This window comes from Vombatus ursinus, unplaced genomic scaffold (assembly GCF_900497805.2).
Source record: "Vombatus ursinus unplaced genomic scaffold, bare-nosed wombat genome assembly UNPS02004423.1, whole genome shotgun sequence".
In the NCBI taxonomy this organism is placed as follows: domain Eukaryota; kingdom Metazoa; phylum Chordata; class Mammalia; order Diprotodontia; family Vombatidae; genus Vombatus; species Vombatus ursinus.
The window spans coordinates 1232197-1251908 of NW_020944201.1; the positions used below are offsets into that span (position 1 = coordinate 1232197).

At 49.3% G+C, this 19712-nt stretch overlaps 1 protein-coding gene across 5 annotated transcripts in view; it reads left to right on the forward strand.

The window, feature by feature from the left end:
• The window catches only part of ARHGEF9 (Cdc42 guanine nucleotide exchange factor 9), a 277350-nt gene that overhangs the window by 236446 nt on the left and 21192 nt on the right, over nucleotides 1-19712 (forward strand). For 4 of the 5 annotated variants that reach the window (XM_027836028.1, XM_027836022.1, XM_027836044.1 and 1 more), the window contains 2 exons: nucleotides 6393-6522; nucleotides 17093-17278. In XM_027836028.1, coding sequence (XP_027691829.1) covers nucleotides 6393-6522; nucleotides 17093-17278 — 316 coding nt within the window. The remainder of the gene's footprint in view (nucleotides 1-6392; nucleotides 6523-17092; nucleotides 17279-19712) is intronic. The other variant, XM_027836035.1, reaches the window with a different exon arrangement.

Below are 19712 nucleotides of genomic sequence, written 5' to 3' on the forward strand. Positions count from 1 at the left end.
CCCTGTTCTGAGGCCCCTCCCAGCTCTGACATTCCCTGTTCTGAGGGCCCTCCCAGCTCTGACATTCCCTGTTCTGAGGCCCCTCCCAGCTCTGACCTTCCCTGTTCTGAGGCCCCTCCCAATCCTGACATTTCCTGTTCTACTCATAGGTCAGATATTTTATGTCCTAAAGTCCCTCCCAACCTCTCTTGTAAGGTCCTCCATCTCTGACATTCCAAGAGCCTTTCTAGCTCTTGTGTATTTTAAGGCCCCTCCCAGCTCTGGCATTCTTTGAGTACATGGGATCAAGTCTGTGACCTTGGCCTTGTTAGTACTGTATTCCACTTTGAGCTGAGCTAATCAGCTCAGACTAAACAAGCCAAGGGGGAAGGAGGTGTTTCTCTCCCCCCTCAGCCTCCTGTCTGATTCTCATTAGGCCCACTGCCTGGCTTGGTTTGGGCCCATTGTCTGATTTCCTCTGGGCTGCCTTTCAGCACTGGACATTGAAGGCCTCTGTGATTTGGTTTACATGAAGGAACTGGAATTCTTTGCTTCTTCCCTCCTGTGCTCCTCCTGGCCTGCCCCAGCCCCATGACATGTGTCAGCCCTCCAGAATCCTGCTGTCATTGTGACCCCATGTTGGAATGCCCTGCATAGAACCGGGTCACTGAGGCCCAGCCTTCCCATGTCGCCCACCCAAGCAGAGAGCTCATGAGTGGATTTGGAGGTGCTTATATCTCCCTTGAACACACCCATTCCGGACCCCAGCTTGAAGGCATCCAGGAACCTGTGTTCCTCTACCACATGCCTTGTCTTTTTATGGAAGATGTGAAATGAATTTGCTGCCTCCTACTCTGGGGCACTTTCTACTCAGGAGGCATCACGGTAGAGGAGAGACCTTAGGCCTGGGGCCAAAGGAGCCGAGATAGCGCCCTGGGTCTGCCTCTCTCTGGTTGCATGGCCTTGTCCAGCTGTCTCTGGCCAGCTCTGGGTTCCAGCTTCTCCATAAGTAAAAGAACAGGCTTGGGCTCGATCATCTCAAAGGTGCCCTAAAAGCTGCCTCTGACTTTGCATGGCCTCATTTCCACAGACTCTAGCAGATCTTTTCACCTGGAAGGGTTTTTTGGTTTGGTTGGGTTCTGCTTCAGATAGTTCTCGATTTTCCTTCAGTTTGTCCTACTGAAGTTGTTACCATCTTTTCTAGTCTTGGTCTCTCTCTCTCTCTTTTTATCATTCTCTCTGTCTCTGTTTCCTTCTGTCTCTGTATCTTTCTCACTCTGTCTCTGTTTCTCTGTTTCTGTCTCTTCCTCCCTCCTCTCCCTTTCTCTGTCTCCTCTCTCTGTCTCCCTCTCCTCATCTCTCTCCCTCCCTTCTCTCTCTCTGTCTCTCCCTCTCTAATTCCCTCTCTTTCCCTTCTGCCTCTTGAGTGCTTTTACCTCTTGCTCTCTGCCCCAGCAGTGGCTGCTGGTCACTCCCTTCCCTTGGGTGGCTAGGTTGGCCATGATGACTCATGGTGGAAGCTGTCTGAAAGGCAAAGGTTTATAGAACCGTGCAGCAGAAGAGCTAGTCAGGGTCAGGCCTGGGCTCCTGCCTGAGGGACTGGCACAGGCCCAGCCAAAGAGAGCTAGCTCACTCTTCTTCAGTCAGAGCACCTAGGTGCAAATATTTCCCTTCAATTTTCTCCTCTGTCAAATGAGGGGGGTTGGCCTAGCTGGCCTCTGAGGTCTCTTCCAACTCTGATCTAGGATCTGCTATCCTATGACCCTCCTTAGGACACTGAACTTGAAGTTAGAAAGACCTGGGTTCAAATCCTGCCTCAGATACTGGTTGTATGACCTTGGCTTAAGTCCCTTTCCCTCCCTGGGCCTCAGTTTTCTCATCTGTAAAATGACAGAGTTGGACCTCATGGCCTTCAGTGCTCCGGCCATCTCTCGATCTGGGCTGCTACAAATGTGGTTTTTTTAGGAGGGGACTCCTACCTTCCAACAGCAGCTTGAGGCTTCGAGAGGCCCTCTGGTCCTCCAAGGCTCCATTGGCCCGCAGAGTCCCAGCCCCAGCTGGCCCCACCCAGCCTGAACTAACAAACACCACATGAGAAGCAAAGATTATGAAACCCGGGCGAGACCTTAGATGTCGTCTGGCCCCAGCACAAGCCTTCCGTTGGACAGAGGAAGACAGTGAGCCACTATCCTGTAGCAGGACTCCGTGTCTGAGACTTCCAGTTCTAGCTGCAAACCCTACTGATGAGTCTGGGTGTGGTCACAAATTTGCATTAGTCTAGTCCAGGCATATGAAACCACCCCAGATTTAAGTATGGGCAGCTAGGTCACACAGTGGATAGAGCTCAGGCCTGGGGGCACAGTAGGGCAGCTGGCTAGGTCCAAGTGTCTGTGCTGGTTAGGGCTCTGGAGTCCTGGTGGGTGGATGGATGGATCAATGGATGGATGGATGCATGGATGGACCGAAGTCAGACCAGAGGATTCAGTGACTGAAGTAAGTAACCCAGTCAGCTCTGCTGGAGGTGCAGACCAAGCATTATCATAGTGGAGGAAGTTATTCCCAACCAGAGGTGAGGTCAGGCATAAGGAACAGAAAAGGCCCAGAGAGTGTATGGGACCTTGGTGGTGGAGATAAATAGAACTGAGCTTGGGTCCCAGGGCAAAGGGATTAACTAGGGAGGGAGAAGGTAGAGAAGGAGCCAGCCTATATTTCCTCACCTAATGGTCACACATTTTTATCCATTTTTTTTTTCAACCTGTAGAGGAAAACATGTGGGTGGGGAGGAAGCAGTTCATATTTAGAAACTAATTTTGGGGGGAGAATGTGGGGTGTATCCTCCCCCCCCCCCCCCCCCCCAATCAGTATGAACCTCAGGGAAGAGTCCAGGGCTTCAGAACACATCTACTCCTTCTGGCCGCCCACAAGGTATCCTTGTTCCAGGATCTTCTGAGAAAATCCAGATGTTCCAGTTGCTATAGGGATTGTAGAGGCAGTGGATTGGGGTGGGGGTGACATTCATTCCCATCATATGGGCTGTGTTAGGGAAGGGAAGAGAATCTGGCAAGAAGGAATGCTGGAGGGACGCCCTCCCTTGCCATTGACCTTGGGGTGGTGGGAGAGTGAGTGGCTGAGACTTTGGGAGCCAGCTGCAGCAGGCTCCAGAAAGCCCTTGGGGACTGCCTTCAGTTTCCTATCAATCAGTTCTTAACTCCCAGTGGCTCAGTACTCAATTTGCTGCTGGGGCTGTAAGAACTTCCTCCAGATGTAATGATCCCAGGCCTTCCTTGCCTGCTCAGCCTGTCTTTTGCCCATCTGTGTCTTCCCATAAAGCCCCTACAGAAGCAGAAGGGGGCAGACCAGAACCAAACTTTTTGTTTCATGGGCTCTTCATTCGATGCCCCATCCCAGGGAGACAGGCTTGCATGTCAACAGCTGGACTGAGCCTCAGGAAGCAGACTTGGTCTGTGCCAGAGCACTCCTCAAAATGGTACCAGTCTAGGAGAGCCCACCAGAGATTGCACTCATTGGATATAGCCTTCTGAAAGTCACCTTTAACCCCACTGAGGCAAGAGAGGAGCCAGCAGATATGACTGCCAAACTTCGCAAATGTTTTTTGCCTATAACATGAAGAACACAGAATTAGAATTAAAATCTTAGAACACAGAACAGAGAATGTTGAGACTGGCAGAGACCTTAGAGCATAGAATGGCAGAGCTCAGAGGGCCATTAGAACTGAGAATATCAGAGCTAGGAGGATCCTTAGAATTTAGAATATAGAATCTCAGAGCTGAGAGGAACTCAGAACATAGAATATCAGAGCTGGGAGAGGTCCTAGAACATTAAGTGTTAGACCTACGTGGGACCTTAAAACATAGAATATATGAGGTCAGAGGGACCTTAGAACATAGACTGTTAGGGCTACACAGGCCCTTAGAACAAAGTATGCCTAAGCTGAGAGGGCCCCTTAGAACGTGGAATGGTAGGACTGGGAAGAACCTTAGAACATAGAATATCAGAGCTGGGGGGGATCTTAGAACAAAGAATGTTAAGACTGGAAGAGATCTTAGAGCATAGAATGGTAGAATTAGGAGAGCCCTTAAAACGAGGATGTCAAAGCTGGGAAAGACCATCAAACCTAGAACATTAGAGCTTAGAGGGCCCTTAGAACAGAGGATGTCAGAGCTAGAAGGGATATCAGAAGCCTTTTAATCTAACTTCCTCATTTTACAATTGAAGAAACTTGAGTGTGTAAATGAGTGTATAAAAGGTTACGCTGCGAGTCAGCAGCAGAACTGAGTCTAGGACTCAGGCGTCCTGTTTCCAAGCCCTGGACTGTTCTGTGATCCACCATGGTATGGGAGGAACAGAGAGAGAGAGGTTCAGGAGGCTCTGAGTGTCCTCCAAGGTACCTGGTCCTAGAGGCTTGTGCCATCCCACCAGGGAAGGGGATGGCTACCCACCCTGGCTTTGGGTCTTCGCCAGGTCAGAGTTGGCCAGGATAGGGGCCCAGTGTCTCCTCACACGTCCAGAGGGAGATGGCAGGGACACACTGGGAGTACAGGGGGTTGTCTCTGCTGTTTTTCTTCTGGTCCAATGTTCTTCATCTAGTCTGCCTTCTAGCTCAGTTGGGAAGAGTTTCTTGCCTTTTGGGAGTATCTCTGTCCACGTGAGTTGCCCTCACATCAGCCAACTGGCCAAATGCTGTGGTACCTTTCATGGATTCAGACCGAGCCAAAGAACCCTCCTACTTGGCCATGAGGCTGCTCCTGTTAGTAGACCAGTGGTGTCCAACTCAAATAGAAACAGATTCCTGTGGGCTGCATGATGACTTAGAAAACCGCAAATTAACATTATCTATGTCACATTATCTATGCTTACTTTGTTAAGCATTTCCTGATGACATTTGAATCTAATTCCCCTGTACTAGGCTTCATACTAGCTGGGTAACTTCTGGTGAATGCCATAATCTCTTAGGACCTCAGTTTCCTCTTGGGGAAAATGAAGGCCTTGGAGGAGTTGTTTCTGAAGGTCCTTTTCAACTCTAGAGCCAGCCTCCTATAGACATTCAAGCTGGAGGAGAGAGCCTAAAGCAGAACCCCGCTGAGCTGGAGGGAGTTCAGAGGCCCTTAAGGCCTAACCCCTCATTTCACTGAGGAGGAAACTTGAGGCCCCAAGATGTTACACAATTTACCTACAGTCACACATTCGCTCATGAGTGCCAGACATTGTACCAGGGAGTCAAAAGACAAAGTGAGACAGGGCCTGCCCTCATGGAGCTTCCTTTCTATCAGTGGAGACAGCACGTGTATTTAGAAGTACATGCTGAGCACATTCCTGGTGGATCCAGGGCTAGAAGCCAGGCTTTCCCATTTCAAGTCCAGGTCTCTTTTCACTACGTGCTGCTGCTTCTTTGATTGTGGCCATTTTCAGCATGAAAACAGTTGAGAGAGATGCCCTCCCCTTTCCCCCTTGCACCTGCCAGGAGAAATAGCAGGAGAGGCCTGTTGGCCCCTTCACTGTTCTCAGAACTGGAAGGTTACTCTTACTGACACTGCCCCAAAGTCCTGCCTGCAGCGTCTGTGATTTCCACAGTTATCATCGAAGTTGGCGGCTGATGCAGCTGACGGCTCTGCCAGCAGACAGCCCCCTGTACCCTGCTGGGTGAGGACAGTCACCTCAGACTTTCTGGAAGAGATAGGCAGGCAGCAAGGGAAATGGGGCCAGTCAGTCTCCATGTTGCCTATTCCCATCTTCCTTTGTCTCAAAGGGCCCCCGAACAGGAGACAGAGGTGGGAAGGGTGCCACCTTTCTTTCCACCTACTGCCTTAGTTTCTCTTGGCCTCACTTTCTTCATCCATAAGATAATGAGACTTGTACTAGGTGGTCTATGAAGTACCTCACAGCTTTTGACATTCTCTGTCCCAAGGTCCCTCCCACTTCTGACATTCCATGTTCTAAGGGCCCTTTATGCCTCTGGCATTCTGTGTTCTAAGACAGGGGTGGGGAACCTGTGGCCTCGAGGCTATATGTGGCCTTCTAAGTCCCTGGGTGCAGCCTTTTGATTGCAGAACAAATCCTTTTATGAAGGGGATTTGTTCTGTGAAGTTTGGATTCGAAGGGCTGCACTTGAGGACCTAGAGGGCCACATGTGGCCTCAAGGCCACAGGTTCTCCACCCCTGTATCACTTTCAGCTCTAAGTTTCTTTGCTCTCAGGTCCCTTGCAACTCCATTGTTGGGTGATCTAAAGCCCCTTATAGCTCTGACATTCTGTGATTCCAGGTTCCTTCCAGCTCTGACACTGTATGTTTTATGTTCTGAGGTCCCTCTCGGCATCCCAAATCCAGTGCTTTTCCTTTTTCCCCCACCTCCCGGACATGATTTAATGGGCCCTCCCCCTCCTGTGTCTTCACAGTGACTACAGGTATGTTGCAGCAGCTCTCGCCGTCATGAGGAACGTGACCCAGCAGATCAACGAGAGGAAGCGGCGGCTGGAGAACATTGACAAGATTGCCCAGTGGCAGGCCTCAGTCTTGGACTGGGAGGTAAGTTCCTCCCAGAAATAATTGGGGTTGGACCCAGAAATAGGCCTAGCCTGTCCAAAAAGACAGAAAAAAGAAGAAATGCAATGGAGATGTGGCCTAAGGGCAGTGATGAAGATAAGGAGGCATATGAGGGATAGTCATGGGGCTCTTTAAAGAAGAAAGAGAAGCTGCTTCATAATCATAACTTTGATTTCTAGACCTATGTGTATCCCCATTTTGGAAATGAGAAAACTGAGACACAGAAAGAGAAAGTGACTTCCCCAGAGTCACACAGCTAATAAGTGTGAGAAGCAAGATTCATACCCAGGTCCCCTAAATCCTGAGTCATCTTTTGTCATAGAATTGTATAATTCCAGAGTTGGACCTCAGAAAGAGCACTGACCCTGGAGCCTGAGGGCCTAGATTCAAATCCTGTCTCTGATGATTATTACTGTTTCCTTCCCCTCTCTGGGCCTCAGTTTCCTCCTCTGTAAAATGAGGAGATTAGACAAGATGGCTTCTGAGGTGCCTTCCAGCTCTAGATTTAAGATCCTATGTATGACCTTGGGCAAGTCACTTCCCTTTCCTTGGTCTTTTTCCTACCCTGTAAAAATGAGATGTTTGGACTAGATGCCTTTAGGTCTGAGATCCAAGTGTGGCCTTGGACAAGTCACATCCCCTGCTGGGGATGGAGGGGAGATGGGAGATGTGGAGAAGATGTGTACTCAACCAATGGTGTTAAATTCAAATAAATAGAAACAGATTCCTGCAGGCCACATAATGACTTAGAAAACTACAAATTAACATTATCTATGTTGTATTGTATTTTTCCTTATTTTATTAGACATTTCCCAATAACATTTGAATCTAATTCCCCTGCACTAGCAAGCAGAGAGTATGATCCCTCTGGATTAGACAGTATTGAAATGTGCTGATCCATTAATGCTGATGGCAGCCGTGTAAGAGGCCTCCAGTAGAGTGCCCTGGAGATCTGTGCTTGAGCCTTATGCCATTTAACATTCTTATTAATGACTCAGATCAAGGCACAGATGGTACGCTTATCAGATGGGCAGATGACACACAGCTGGGAGGGAGAGCTAACACACCAGATTTCAGAGTCAGGATCCATAAGGCTCTTGACAGGCCAGAGCATTGGGTGAAGCTAATACAATGAAATGCACTAGGGACAGAAAGGAAAGTCTCACTTGAGCTCCAAAATCAACTGCATAAGTAGAGGGTGAGGGACGTGTGGTGAGTTAGGACCTGGTCTGTAAATGATCTGGGGGTCTTAGTGGACCTCAAGCTCAATCTGAGTCAACGGTATGACGTAGGAGCCAAAAAAGCTAATGTGTTCTTGGGCTGCATCAAGAGAAGCCTTAGTTTCCAGGAATGAGGAGGTGACAACCCCTCTCATCAGATCATGAAGCATTGTGTCTAGTTCTGAACACCAATTTTGGGGGCGTTTAGTTTGTTCTGGTTGACCCCGGAAAGTAGAACTAAGAGCAACTGGTACTCAATCTCAAGAGAAGAAGCTTCGTAAGAATTCAAATTGTCCCCAAGTGGACTGAGTTCTGCCAAAGATGGTAGGCTCCCCTTCCTTGGAGGCCTTCCGGGAGAGGCTGGACAGCCTCTTATCAAGTGGGTCATGGTGGAAATCTTTTCCTATGTGGTTTGGATTAGGCAGCCACTGAAGTCCCATTGTCCAATTCTCAAATTCTGTGATTCTGAATGCAAACTGAGCTGTTGGGGCCAATCTTGCTAGCTAACTTTTGGGATCTCTGGGAGTTTCTCCAGGGGCCCTAACTATGCATATGAAATAGCGGGAAATAGCACGGGCCTTTACAGACAATTTGCATGTGTCGCTTTAGAGCTCGCTCTCGGGATCCAGCTGAAATTTGACTGTGTTCCACTTGAGTGTCTTCATTTCTTGATGTTCTTAACAGCAGCATGGTCTAATGGAAAGGGCATTGAATTTGAAGCCAGAGGCCCTGGCTTTTCAGATCCTGGCTCAGTGACTTAGCTTTGCCATATTTCACCCCACGTTGATGGGCCTTGGATTTCCTCCTCTGTCATGTAAGCAGTGTTCTAAACCAGTGATGTCAAATTCAGATAGAAACTGCACAGCATATTAACTTAGAAAACCACACATTTAACATAAGCTATGTTAAATTGTCTTTTTATTTATTTTGTTAAATATTTCCCAATGACATTTTATTCTGGTTCTGTTCTCACTCTCAGTGGCTGAGAGTCTGTCACGTCTGGTATAGATGACCTCTACCATCTGGGCCACCTATAAAGCCTGTCATCCTAAGTCCTCTCACTAACTCTGGGGCTTCTTTCTTTTCACCCCCACACTCTTGTTGTCTCTACCTCCCATACATAAGTGAGGAGCCACAAAGATTGGAGAAGACAGTGAAAGGGTCCGGGGACTGGTCAGAGAAGGGTTTACTCACTTTCTGCCTCCACCCTCTCTTTTTAATTCACTCTTCTCACACTGCCCACCTCATCTTGTTTCTTTGTGACCTCTGGGTTTGTGTCCTGCTCAGAAATTTCAATGACTCCTTATTGCCACTCCAGAGAAAGTCCAATCTCCTCTGCCTAACATTCAAGGCCCTCCATAATCTGGTACCACCCTCCCTTTCCAGCATTAGCTCGTATCACTTTCCTCCATTTACATCCTAGTCAAACTAGACTCTTTGATATTCCCCAGACTCAGTACTTCTCCTGTTGTTCCACCCCTTTGGACCACAGCATGTCCTCTTGTCCTTTGCCTGCTGAATCCCTGCCCCTCCGTGAAAATCTAGTTGAAAGCTATTTCCTGTAGGAAGTCTTCCCTGATCACAACTCTTGTCAGTAACACGCCCCCCCCCCGACCCTTCCCCAGAGAGTACTTTGTACCTCTTTAAGGCCCCCGTGTTGTAACATGGGGTGCTCTAGTCATTCGTCCTTTTATCCTGTCTCCCCCTACTAGATTATGAGCTCCTTAAAGTAGGAACTGTCAGGTATCTCCACTTTGTATCTCCCTCCATGACTAGTACAGTGTTGTGCACCCAGTAGGTATTTTAACAAATGTTTGTCAGCTGGATTTGAAATGCTTTCCATCCTAAATACTGAGAAAGATGGAAACAATGAGGGCTCTTTGAGTACAGTGCCTGGGAGGTCTAAGGAGGGAGAGATCAAAGAAGGCTTCCCTTTGAAAAAGATAAGGGCCATTGAGTGTACTGTAACTCGGATGAATCCATAGTGTGAGAGAACAGCTAGGAAAGCTAGCATGAAACATTTGCTTCCAGGAATGAGGAGGTGATGGTCCCAGTGCCTGCTGCCCCAGTCAGAGCACAGCTTCCTTTAGTTCTGGGAGGCCACAGCTTAAGGACATTGCTAAGCTAGAGAAAGCCAAGAGAAGGACCTTTAGGCCATGCCATGTGACAGCTGGTTGAAGGGATTAGGCATGTTTAGACTTCAAGTCAGGATTAACTTCCTAACAGTTAGAGTGGTCCCAAAGTGATGGATAAGTTGCCTCCAGGGCTGATATGTTCCCTCTCCTTAGAAGTATCCAAGAAGAGCTAGATGACTACTTGGCAGGTATGTTAGAGTGGGGATTCCTTTTGGTAAGAGGACTGGACTAGAAAGCTGCTGAGGTGCTTTCCAATTCTCCAGTTGTGTGGTTTTGTGGTCAGGGCCTCGAAGGATGATAGAAAGGAGGAAGAACAGGCGTTCCAGGATAGGGCATGACGTACAAAGACTTATAAATGTTCAAGAGCCCAGGCAGAGTTCTGGCAAAAGTCAGGAATCTGGTTTTCTCTGGATGAAAAGGACTATTCAGGGGAGTTCTGAGGGGCCAGACTGGGAAGACTGTTTGTGACTTGAATGTCCTGTCAAGGTTTATGTTAGAAAAAGAGACTTGCAATGACAAGTCCATCAAAGGCAGCTACTTCTCAGGTACATGCTGAGCTGCATTACTTAGTGTTTTGTTCTTGTAACCACAGAGAGAACCAGGAGTAATGGCATTACAAATTCATCTCACAGACCAGAGCTGTCCAACCTGACAGGCCATAGAATAACATTACCCAGATGGGAGAGGCTGGGCATCCTTCCCAGGGAGGGGGCAGCCATGCTACCATAGAACCAAAGAAACAACAAAATGTTCGCATTGGGAAGGACCTTTGAACATAAAATAGAGAATATCAGAGCTGGAAGGAGCCTTGGAAGCCTGGCATGTCAGAGATGGGAAGGACCTGAGAACAGAGAACTTCAGTGCTAAAAGATATCTTAGACCATGGACTGACGGAACTGGGAGGGAGTATGGAATGTAGAATGTCAAAGCAGGGAGGGAGAATGGAATAGAATGTCAGCAGGGAAGGGACCTATAACAGGGAATGGCAGAGTTGGGAGGGATCTTAGAACACATAATGCCAGGGCTGGAAGGGCTCTCAGAATAGAGAATATCTGAGCTGGGAAGGACCTTAAAACAGAATCTCATCACTAGTAGGGACCTTAGAACAGAGAATATAAAAACTGAAAGTGATCTTAGAACACAGAATGTCCAAGTTGGAAGTAATCTTAGAATCTAGAATGCCAGAGCTCCAAGGGACCTTGGAACATAGAAAGTCAGGGATGAGAGGGACCTCAGAACATGGACTATCAGTGCTGGGAGGGACCATAGAAGAGAAAATGTCAGAAGAAGCAAGAACTTAGAATGTCGGTGCACACAGAAACCTTAGAAGATAGAACTCCGTAATCTTGCAAATGAAAAAATATGAGAAGCCTAGTTGGGTCCCTGTGGATGGACATGGGGGCCAGGGTGGAAAGGACGTCCAGGTAGGTCCTCTGCCTCCTTGCAGGTTTGTCCAGGGCCAGAGTTGGGCCCCATCCTTAATGACTATCCTTACCTTCCTGGGCTACGAAAACACAAGTAACTGCCTACAGCCCCTCTAATAACAACTGCTTGCTAGCTCAAAGGTCATCCAGCTAGGCCAACCCCTAAATTTTACAGAGGAGGAAACTGAGGCCCAGGGAAGTCATAGGATCAGAGATTTCAAGGTGGAAGGGACCTCAGCTATGATCTAGTCCATCCTCCCATTTTACAAAAAAAGGTAACAATAATAATGGCTAACATATCTGTATTATTTTAAGATTCATAAAGCTCATTTCATCTCATTTGTTCCTGATGACAATCCTGTGAAATACCAAAGGGATTAGTGTCCCCATTTTACAGAATAGGAAACCAAGGCACAGAGAGGTTAGTGTCTTGGTCATATTCACACAGCTTAGAAACATCGGAAGCAAAATTTAAACTATGATCTCTCCTGAATACTGGGACTCTCTCTGCTCTTTTCCTAATCTGCTTTTTACTTTCTGCCCTGAGTGTGCTTAGGCTGTGGGCAAAGAAAGTTTCCAGACCTGTGAGTGAACCCCCCCCCCCCACCAATTCTTACCTCTTGGAATCAAGTGGTTTAAATCTCTTCTTTGTCTTCTCTGAAAAGGGGAAGGGAGTTTCTGAGGATGTGCTAGAGTTGGTTATAGTTACTGAGAATCAAAGCATGTCAGAGCTGGGAGGGGCCTTAGAACAGAGAAGGTCAGGGCTGGGAGGGGCCTTAGAACAGAGAAGGTCAGAGCTGGGAGGGGCCTTAGAACAGGGAATGTCAGAGCTGGAAGGGGCCTTAGAACAGGGAATGTCAGAGCTGGAAGGGGCCTTAGAACAGGGAGTGTCATAGCTGGGAGGGGCCTTAGAACAGAGAAGTTCAGAGCTGGGAAGGTCAGAGCTGGGAGGGGCCTTAGAACAGGGAATGTCAGAGCTGGGAGGGGCCTTAGAACAGAGAAGGTCAGAGTTGGGAGGGGCCTTAGTCCCAACCTCTTCATTTTCCAGAGAAGTAGACCAAAGTTGAATGGTCACCCAGCTGTACCACGCTCTCCTGCCTCAGTTCTCTTCTGATATCCCGTACCACTAGGTAGTGAGCACCTAGAAGCCCTCAAAGTTCTGCCTTACCCGCAGGCCTCATTATGGGCAGTAGCACCTTGGTGTACCATGCCCTCTGTCCTTGAGAATATGTCCAGGTGGGGCCTGAGGTCCCTGAAGCTTTGCCCCATAGCCTCTTAGGGCTTCCATTTGCAATGAGGTTTCCCAGGATTTCACTGTTAGGCAAGCAGAGAAAGAGGCCTGGTGGATAATAGCCCTGGAAATCAGCAGGGGAAACCCCATCTGCCTTCTCATTGACTCCCAAATGTTTCTGGTTGTCAGAAGCATCCTCATGTTAATTTCAACTTCATTTACCAAATGAGAAAGATCAAAGCCTTTAGAGTTTAATCTGTCTTTCTGGGAGGAAAGGGGTGGGGGAGAGAACAAGAAGCCAACCTTTCCTGTACCCCGCCTAAGAGGCATTCACCACTTCGCGTGTAGGCCGAGAAAGCATATCTTCTCTAAGCAGGAAGGGCCCTCAGAGGCGATCAAGTCCAACCCCCTCATTTTAAAGAGAAGGAAACTGAGGCCCCAGGAAGGGATTGGCCCAAAGTCACACATTGGAGCCTAGCTCTAAAACTGGAAGGGACCTCCAAGGCCGTCTATACCAAACTCCTAGAAACAGGCCTAGGAAGGTTATGTGACTTGCCTGAGATCACACAGCTTGTAAGTGACTAAACTGGAATTTGAACTTGGGTCTCTTGATTACCACCCCCCCACCCCAGTTCTCCCCTCCTTGAGTCCAACTGCTTTCAGCTCAAAAATTCTCGGGCTCCATTCCCTCTGTAGCTGAGCAGTCCCTCTGTCTCTAGACAAGCAGGCCCCAACTGTGCCTACGTGAACAAGGAAAGGAAATCGTCAATTGTTCCGCTAAGTAGCAATCAATAGCCGGGCCCTGATTGGGGGTGGGGGTGCAACCGTGAGAAGAGCCTGTTCCAGAGGCCTATAGGCTTCTGGGAAATTTCCATCTCTAATTTCCCTGATGCTGGGATGATTCCTTCGAGCTGTCTCTTTGCCACTGTTCACACTCATTTAATCCACTTGAAAGGAAGAAAGAGGGAACATGGCCCTGACAGCTGCTTTTCACCTCCTTCCTCTTGAACATTTCTACCAGGAGCCCGAGTTTCCAGCGAATGTTCTGGGCTAGATTTCGTGGGACTGCAGTTCTCTCTCACTGGCTCCCATCTCCTCCAGCTTGATTGTGCAAATCCCCTGGGCCCCTTCCAGTTTACCATTGAATGATTGGCTCCGGTATCCAAGTTCAGGAAAACAAAAAGCCAGACGTGGAGGAGGCCCACAGGAGTGCTGATCTGAGAGCTCTGGTGGCCTAATGAGGCAGCCTCCTGGGCCCCCGAGATCAGCTGGGGGACTAGATTGATTTCTCATTTTACTTCCCTGATGACATCAGACAGCATGGGGAAGAAACGAGAATTCAATCACAGACTAGCAGAGCTGGAAGAGAGGAAACTTAGACCCCAGGGCCCTGAAGGGACCCTCGAGACCAGCTAGCCCAGCTCCCTCCCTTCTCAGAGGAAGCCAGAGACCCTGGGCAAATGTACTTAGAAGGAAAGCATATTTTTCCTCAGAAGAAGTGTCAGCTGCTTTCATTGTCCTCTGTGCAGTGTTCTAGCCTTGTAAGGTCCCCAGGGGCATTTTCTCCGGTCTGCCATCCAGCTCTACCCCCTGGACCTGGCATAGCCATGGGGACACATAAAGAAGCCCAGCTAGCTCTCTCACTTTTCTTTCCTCCATCAGCCAGGCCCTCCAAACACAGAATAGATCAATCTCTAGTTAGATTGCAGTGTTGGTTAGAAGTACAATGGCGGGGAGGGGGAGATGTTTCATTTAGAGGCAGAGGACCTGGGTTTGAGCGTTAGCTCTGCAAATCCTCCTTATAGGACCTGTAACAAGGCCCTTGACTTCTCAGTTTCCTCCTCTTTGGGATTCAATGAGGGCTAGTTTCCAACTCTAACATTCTAGTATTGTGGGGCTTGCCCAAGGTCATGAAGGGAATTAATGATTAAAGCTGAATTTGAACCCTTGTTGCTTGACCTTTCCCCCAAGAGAATGGCCCAGGTCACCTACCCACCAGCCACTTAACCCAGAGGGACACTGAGTACTTTTTTGCTTGGTATACCTGAGGGCAAAGGTAGTGGATGCATACCACCTGATGTGGCCTGGGGGGGGGGGGTGCAGGAAGGGAACAGGGAGGCAGAGGACCTTGCATGACTTCTGCCAGGCTGAAGAGTCTGTGAAAGGCCCAGAGGCCACTCAAACAGGAGGGACAGTGCTAAGGGGAAGGCTACATTTGGTCTGCTCTGGGGCCATCTTGGGGCTGTTGGAAACTGATTACAGACAGCTGGCACTGGAATCATCCAGTCCCTTGGTTTTACAAATGAAGAAACTGAAACCCAGATGAAGGATTTTTGTCCCAATGTCCCATAACTTGGAGTAGAAGAGCTCGGCTCTTGCTAAGGCCAGGATTACCTTGCAAGCATCATCTACCCCACACGTTCTCTAATGTGTCGCATCTCTTCCACCTGCATCGCTGACATCCGAGGTGCTGCCTGGCAGCCTGCCAGGGGATGCCAGGCCCTCCCCTTTCCCCATCCCCTACAGGCCCTCCACACTGGATTCTCATCCTCCCCCTCCACGCCTCCAGGGCTTCACCACTTTGGATTCAGTTCATTAAGAGTAAATGTTAACTGAGTTCCCAGGTATCCTCCCGGCTCAGCTTAGAGCTCTGGACTCTAGCCCAGAATGCCCATTTGACTTCTATTAGGAGAAAGCATTTCCAATGAGCTGCCCATCCTTGGACTCACTTGGAGGGGGAAGAACAGCAATGAGATGTGACACAAAGATCATGGGAATTGGTGTCCAGTGGCTCTGGGGTCTAGCCCTGGTTCTGGCATTGTGTGGCCAAGGACAAGGCTAGTCCTTTCTCTGTACCTCAGTTTCTTCATTTCTAAAATTGGATTATACATGCTCATCTCCAAGTTCCCATTCTGTGCTCTGAGGTCCCTCCCAGATCTGACTGATATTCCCTGTCCTAAGTCCCCTCCCAGCCCTGACCTCTGTTCTAAGGCCCTTCCTAGCTCTGACATTCTCTGTTCTTAGGCCCCTCCCAGCTCTGACATTCTCTGTTCTAAGGCCCTTCCCAGCTCTGACATTCCCTGTTCTGAGGGCCTTCTAGCCGTGACATTCTCTGTTCTAAGGTCCTTCCTAGCTCTGAGTTTCCCTGTTCTAAGGCCCCTTCCAGCTCTGATATTGCTTGTTCTAAGGCCCCTCCCAGCTCTGACATTCCCTGTTCTGAGGGCCCTCTAGCCCTGACATTCCTGGTTCTAAGGCCCCTCCCACCTGATCTTTGGTGACTGCATATAGGATTTTACTTGCTCTTGACTACTCCAGGGTTCTGAGGGCCTGTCTTTTGCCCTAACTTGAGGGCTTGAGTCTTCATTGGTGCAGGGCCTGTAGCCTGGGAAGCTTGGCCTAAGAAGCAGTAGCAAGCTTCTTAGCCAAGGGATGGGACAGCTGTGTGTTGCTCCCTGTGGGTGATGGACAAGGAAGACAGTCAATAGCAACCTCTTCTGTTTTAATATGCAGATTTTAATTAACCAAGGGGAGGGGGGAAACCCCAATTACAAGAGACTGAGTAGATTCTCCCTTTCCCTGCCCCCCTTTACTCATCTGGAAAGTAGAGGGCCTGTACCATCTGCTCAGATGTACACTTTTCACAGGAAAGAAAATGGTCCACCACAAGTGTGGCCTGATGGGAACACTGGGCCAGGCTGCAGGAGCCCTGAGCACATCCCAGCTCCATCACTCATTTGCTCTCTCACTTGGGCCAATTCCTCTCCTTCCCCACCCCGCTTCTCAGGAGAGCAGAGAGAGGGCTTCCTACAGCTTAGGTGGGTGGGTTCAGCAGTTCTCATGGCTCCCACCTATCTTCTTCTACCCCCCTGTCTCCTCCTTAATTACAACTCCAAGAGTAACTCCACCTCCTCTCCCCCCCCTCCCCCAGCCCTGCCCTCCTCTTCCCCCATCATGAGGCCTGGTTATGAGAGAGCCCAGCACTCTGGCTTCTTCCCTCCAGGATTCTCTTACCACAGTAGAGGAAAGGTGCTCACAGTCTTATTTCCAACCAAAGGGAGCTGCAAATTGCCATGTTTGATCCTGCCTGAGAAAAGAATCTCCTCTGACCCAACTTCAGCAGCAGGGCTCCGTTAAAGCATCCCCCTTTCCACTCCTCAGGCCTCTTCTAGAAGCCGCAAGAGTTCGAACTGGGAGGAGGAGGAGGCCTGGGTTCTAGTTCTATTTCCTCTACTTAGTGATATGACCCTGGACAACTCCTTTCCCTTCCCTGGGCCTCAGTTTTCTTCTCTGTAAATTAGAGGGGCTGAAGTAAATGGCCTCTGAAGCCCTTTCCAGCTCTACAGCTAGGCTCCTACGTGTGACCTTCCTCTCCCAGGGCCTCAGTTTCCTCATTTGTAAAATAAGGGACTTGCTTCTCTCCACATTTGGTGGCATGGCCAGCAGGTCATCTGCCATCTCCTCCTTACCCTCTCCATCCTGGTTGAGGGAGAGAGGAAGCTGAAGGTGCTCAGGCAGCCTCTGACCTGACTTTGTCTCTCTCAGGGGGAGGACATCCTGGACCGGAGCTCAGAGCTGATCTACACCGGGGAGATGTCCTGGATATACCAACCGTACGGGCGAAACCAGCAGAGGGTCTTCTTCCTCTTTGACCACCAGCTGGTCCTCTGTAAAAAGGTAACCCAGCTCCGGGAAGCTCCTTCTCCTGCCTCCCTGGCGGCACAGAGCTCGGTGAGAGGGCTGGGCACTGTGGGGGGCGGGGGGAGGCAGGGAGAAGGGAGAGGGGAGGAGGGTGGGGGCACCAAGCCCTAGCATCCCTTGCTGCAGCTCACCGTGGGTCTCTCCATCCCTCTTGGTTCACAGCACAGGGGTAAGGACTGCATAAACGGCAAAGGGGAGGGCCAGGGAAGGCCGGAGTGTGGCCAGGGCCAGCTTGGAAAAGCCTTGTCTTGGAGGCCCCAGCCTCCTCTTTCTCCTCACTGTGTAGTACCTCCTTTTCCTACCCAGAAGTCTTAGTTCTCTTCCTGATCTCCTTCCTTGTCCACATAGGCAGTGACCCCACTCAGGGCCTCATTTTCCTCATCTGTCTGAGACTGGTCTCTGTAAAGCCCCTTCCAGCTCTAAACCCTGTGATTCCGGGTCCCTTTCCTTCTCTGGGTCTTAGTTAAATCTTGTGATTAGTCTTAGTCTTGTGAGTTCAAATCAAGGGACTGGAGTAGATCATCTCTCACGTCCCTTTGAGCCTACACGTCCCGTGGGCATCAAGCTCCATTTCCTTTGTCCCTTTCCAGCAGGTGGCTATTAGCATTTTAATCCTGAGCCTTTTCCAGGGAATGAGAAAACTATAGCCCTTGATAGAGGGGCTTGGGCATCACTAAATGAGTGGGGGAAGGAATTTGTGCAACATGGGGGACCTCTCTAGTACCTCTGAAATACTTCCATGTAGACAGTGGCCTAATCTGTCTGTGGGTAAGAGCAGCCCTCACCCAAGTGCCTAGTGAGGTACATTTGGAAAGGTGAGCTGAAACAGAGGGCTAAGTGTGGCTTAGTGTGGCTAAGAGACCCAGAGCAGCTATCTTGGAGCTTAGAGCCAGAGCTGGAAGGAAATCTCAACCACTAGTTCAACCCTCTCAGGGTGCAGAGGAGAAAATAGAGGCCCAGGGAGGGAAAGGGACTTGTTCAAGGTCACACAGAGGATCTGTGATCTAAAGCTGGCAAGGCATACAGAGACCATTGAGTCCAAACCTCTCATTTTACTGAGGAGGAAACTGAGGCATGGGAGGAGCCCCTAGCAGGTAAATGCCTTCCTGTCCAAAACAGCACTGGCTTATCTTAGGAACCCTTCAAGCCACAGCTGAGTGACCAGTTTATTGGGGATATCATAGAGGGTGCCTCTGCTTTGGGATAGGCTAGATCAGATGTCCTTTGAGGGCCCCTCTCATACTGAGATTCCCTTCCAAATCCTGGGGCACATTTTCTTTGCTTCTGTCCACAGTAGGTGGTCATTTCTGGATCAGAAATTTTATTCTAAGCTCTCTTGTCAGGCGTGCAGGAGGAAAAAAAATTCGTAGTGGAGGGCTACAAAAAGGCCTAGGCTGTCTCTGGTTTGGAGGGCTCGTTCTGAAGGCTTCCTCCTCCCCTCACTTTTTACCTCCATCCTACCTAGTCCTTCTACCCACTCCCTGAGACACCACATGAAATGCTTGACTGGAAAATCACTGAGTCATAAAGCTGTCATTCTGACAATATCATTTTTTCCAGCTCAGGCCATAAATTCCACATCTGTTTTTTTAAGCTCCCTGTTCTGTGTGTGTGTGTGTGTGTGTGTGTGTGTGTGTGTGTGTGTGTGTGTGCGCGCGCACATGCATGCATGCCCACATGTATGCCGTATGTGTGGTGGGTGGATGTGTGTGGGTGTGTGGGTGTATGTGGGTGTGTTTTATCGAGCCTGGAATCAAACAGCATCCGCATTTAAAGGACAGGTCCTGAGCAAATGAGTTGACTCTTTCCAAAAGATATACTGATCTCTTGTTTTTACATCACCTTCATTTTGGAGTCTATCCCTGCCACTTCCTTACTCAGCCATCCATATCTTAAAACAAAGGATTCCAAAGAAAGAGAAGTTCAATCCAACGAACAAAGGCATTGAATGAGCCCAACCGTGTGTCCTGCCTTGGCAACGAAGGGTGGATAGGGAGTCGTGGACCTTCTCTCCTCGGGACCCAGCTTCCTCCTCATGACTGCACAACGTTCAGTTTTAGCAGCTGTGCTCCTGTCCATTGTTTTACTCGTCACCTATATTGCTTCCTGGTTCTGCAAACTTTGGTCTTCATCAGTTCAACCCAAGTCTCTGATGGGCTGACTCTTGACTCAGTCTGGAGCTGAGCCTGCGTAGGAGAAGGGCTGTGGATCTGTAACTGAGATGGTCACCAGCTCACCTTCTGCCTAGCTCTGCTCCCAGCACCCCACCAAGCTCCAGTTAGCGCATCAGGCTAGAGAGAAGACCTGCCCGCCCACAGCAGGACCGACAGAGCAGCCTACCTCGGAAGCCTTCGTCCTCTCTCACCACCAGAGTGTGTGGACACAGACAAATAAGCTAGGAAGAATGGCCAAGGGGCCTTCCTTCTCTCCAGTTTGGTTTTGCTTTCTCTGAGTTCATTCATCT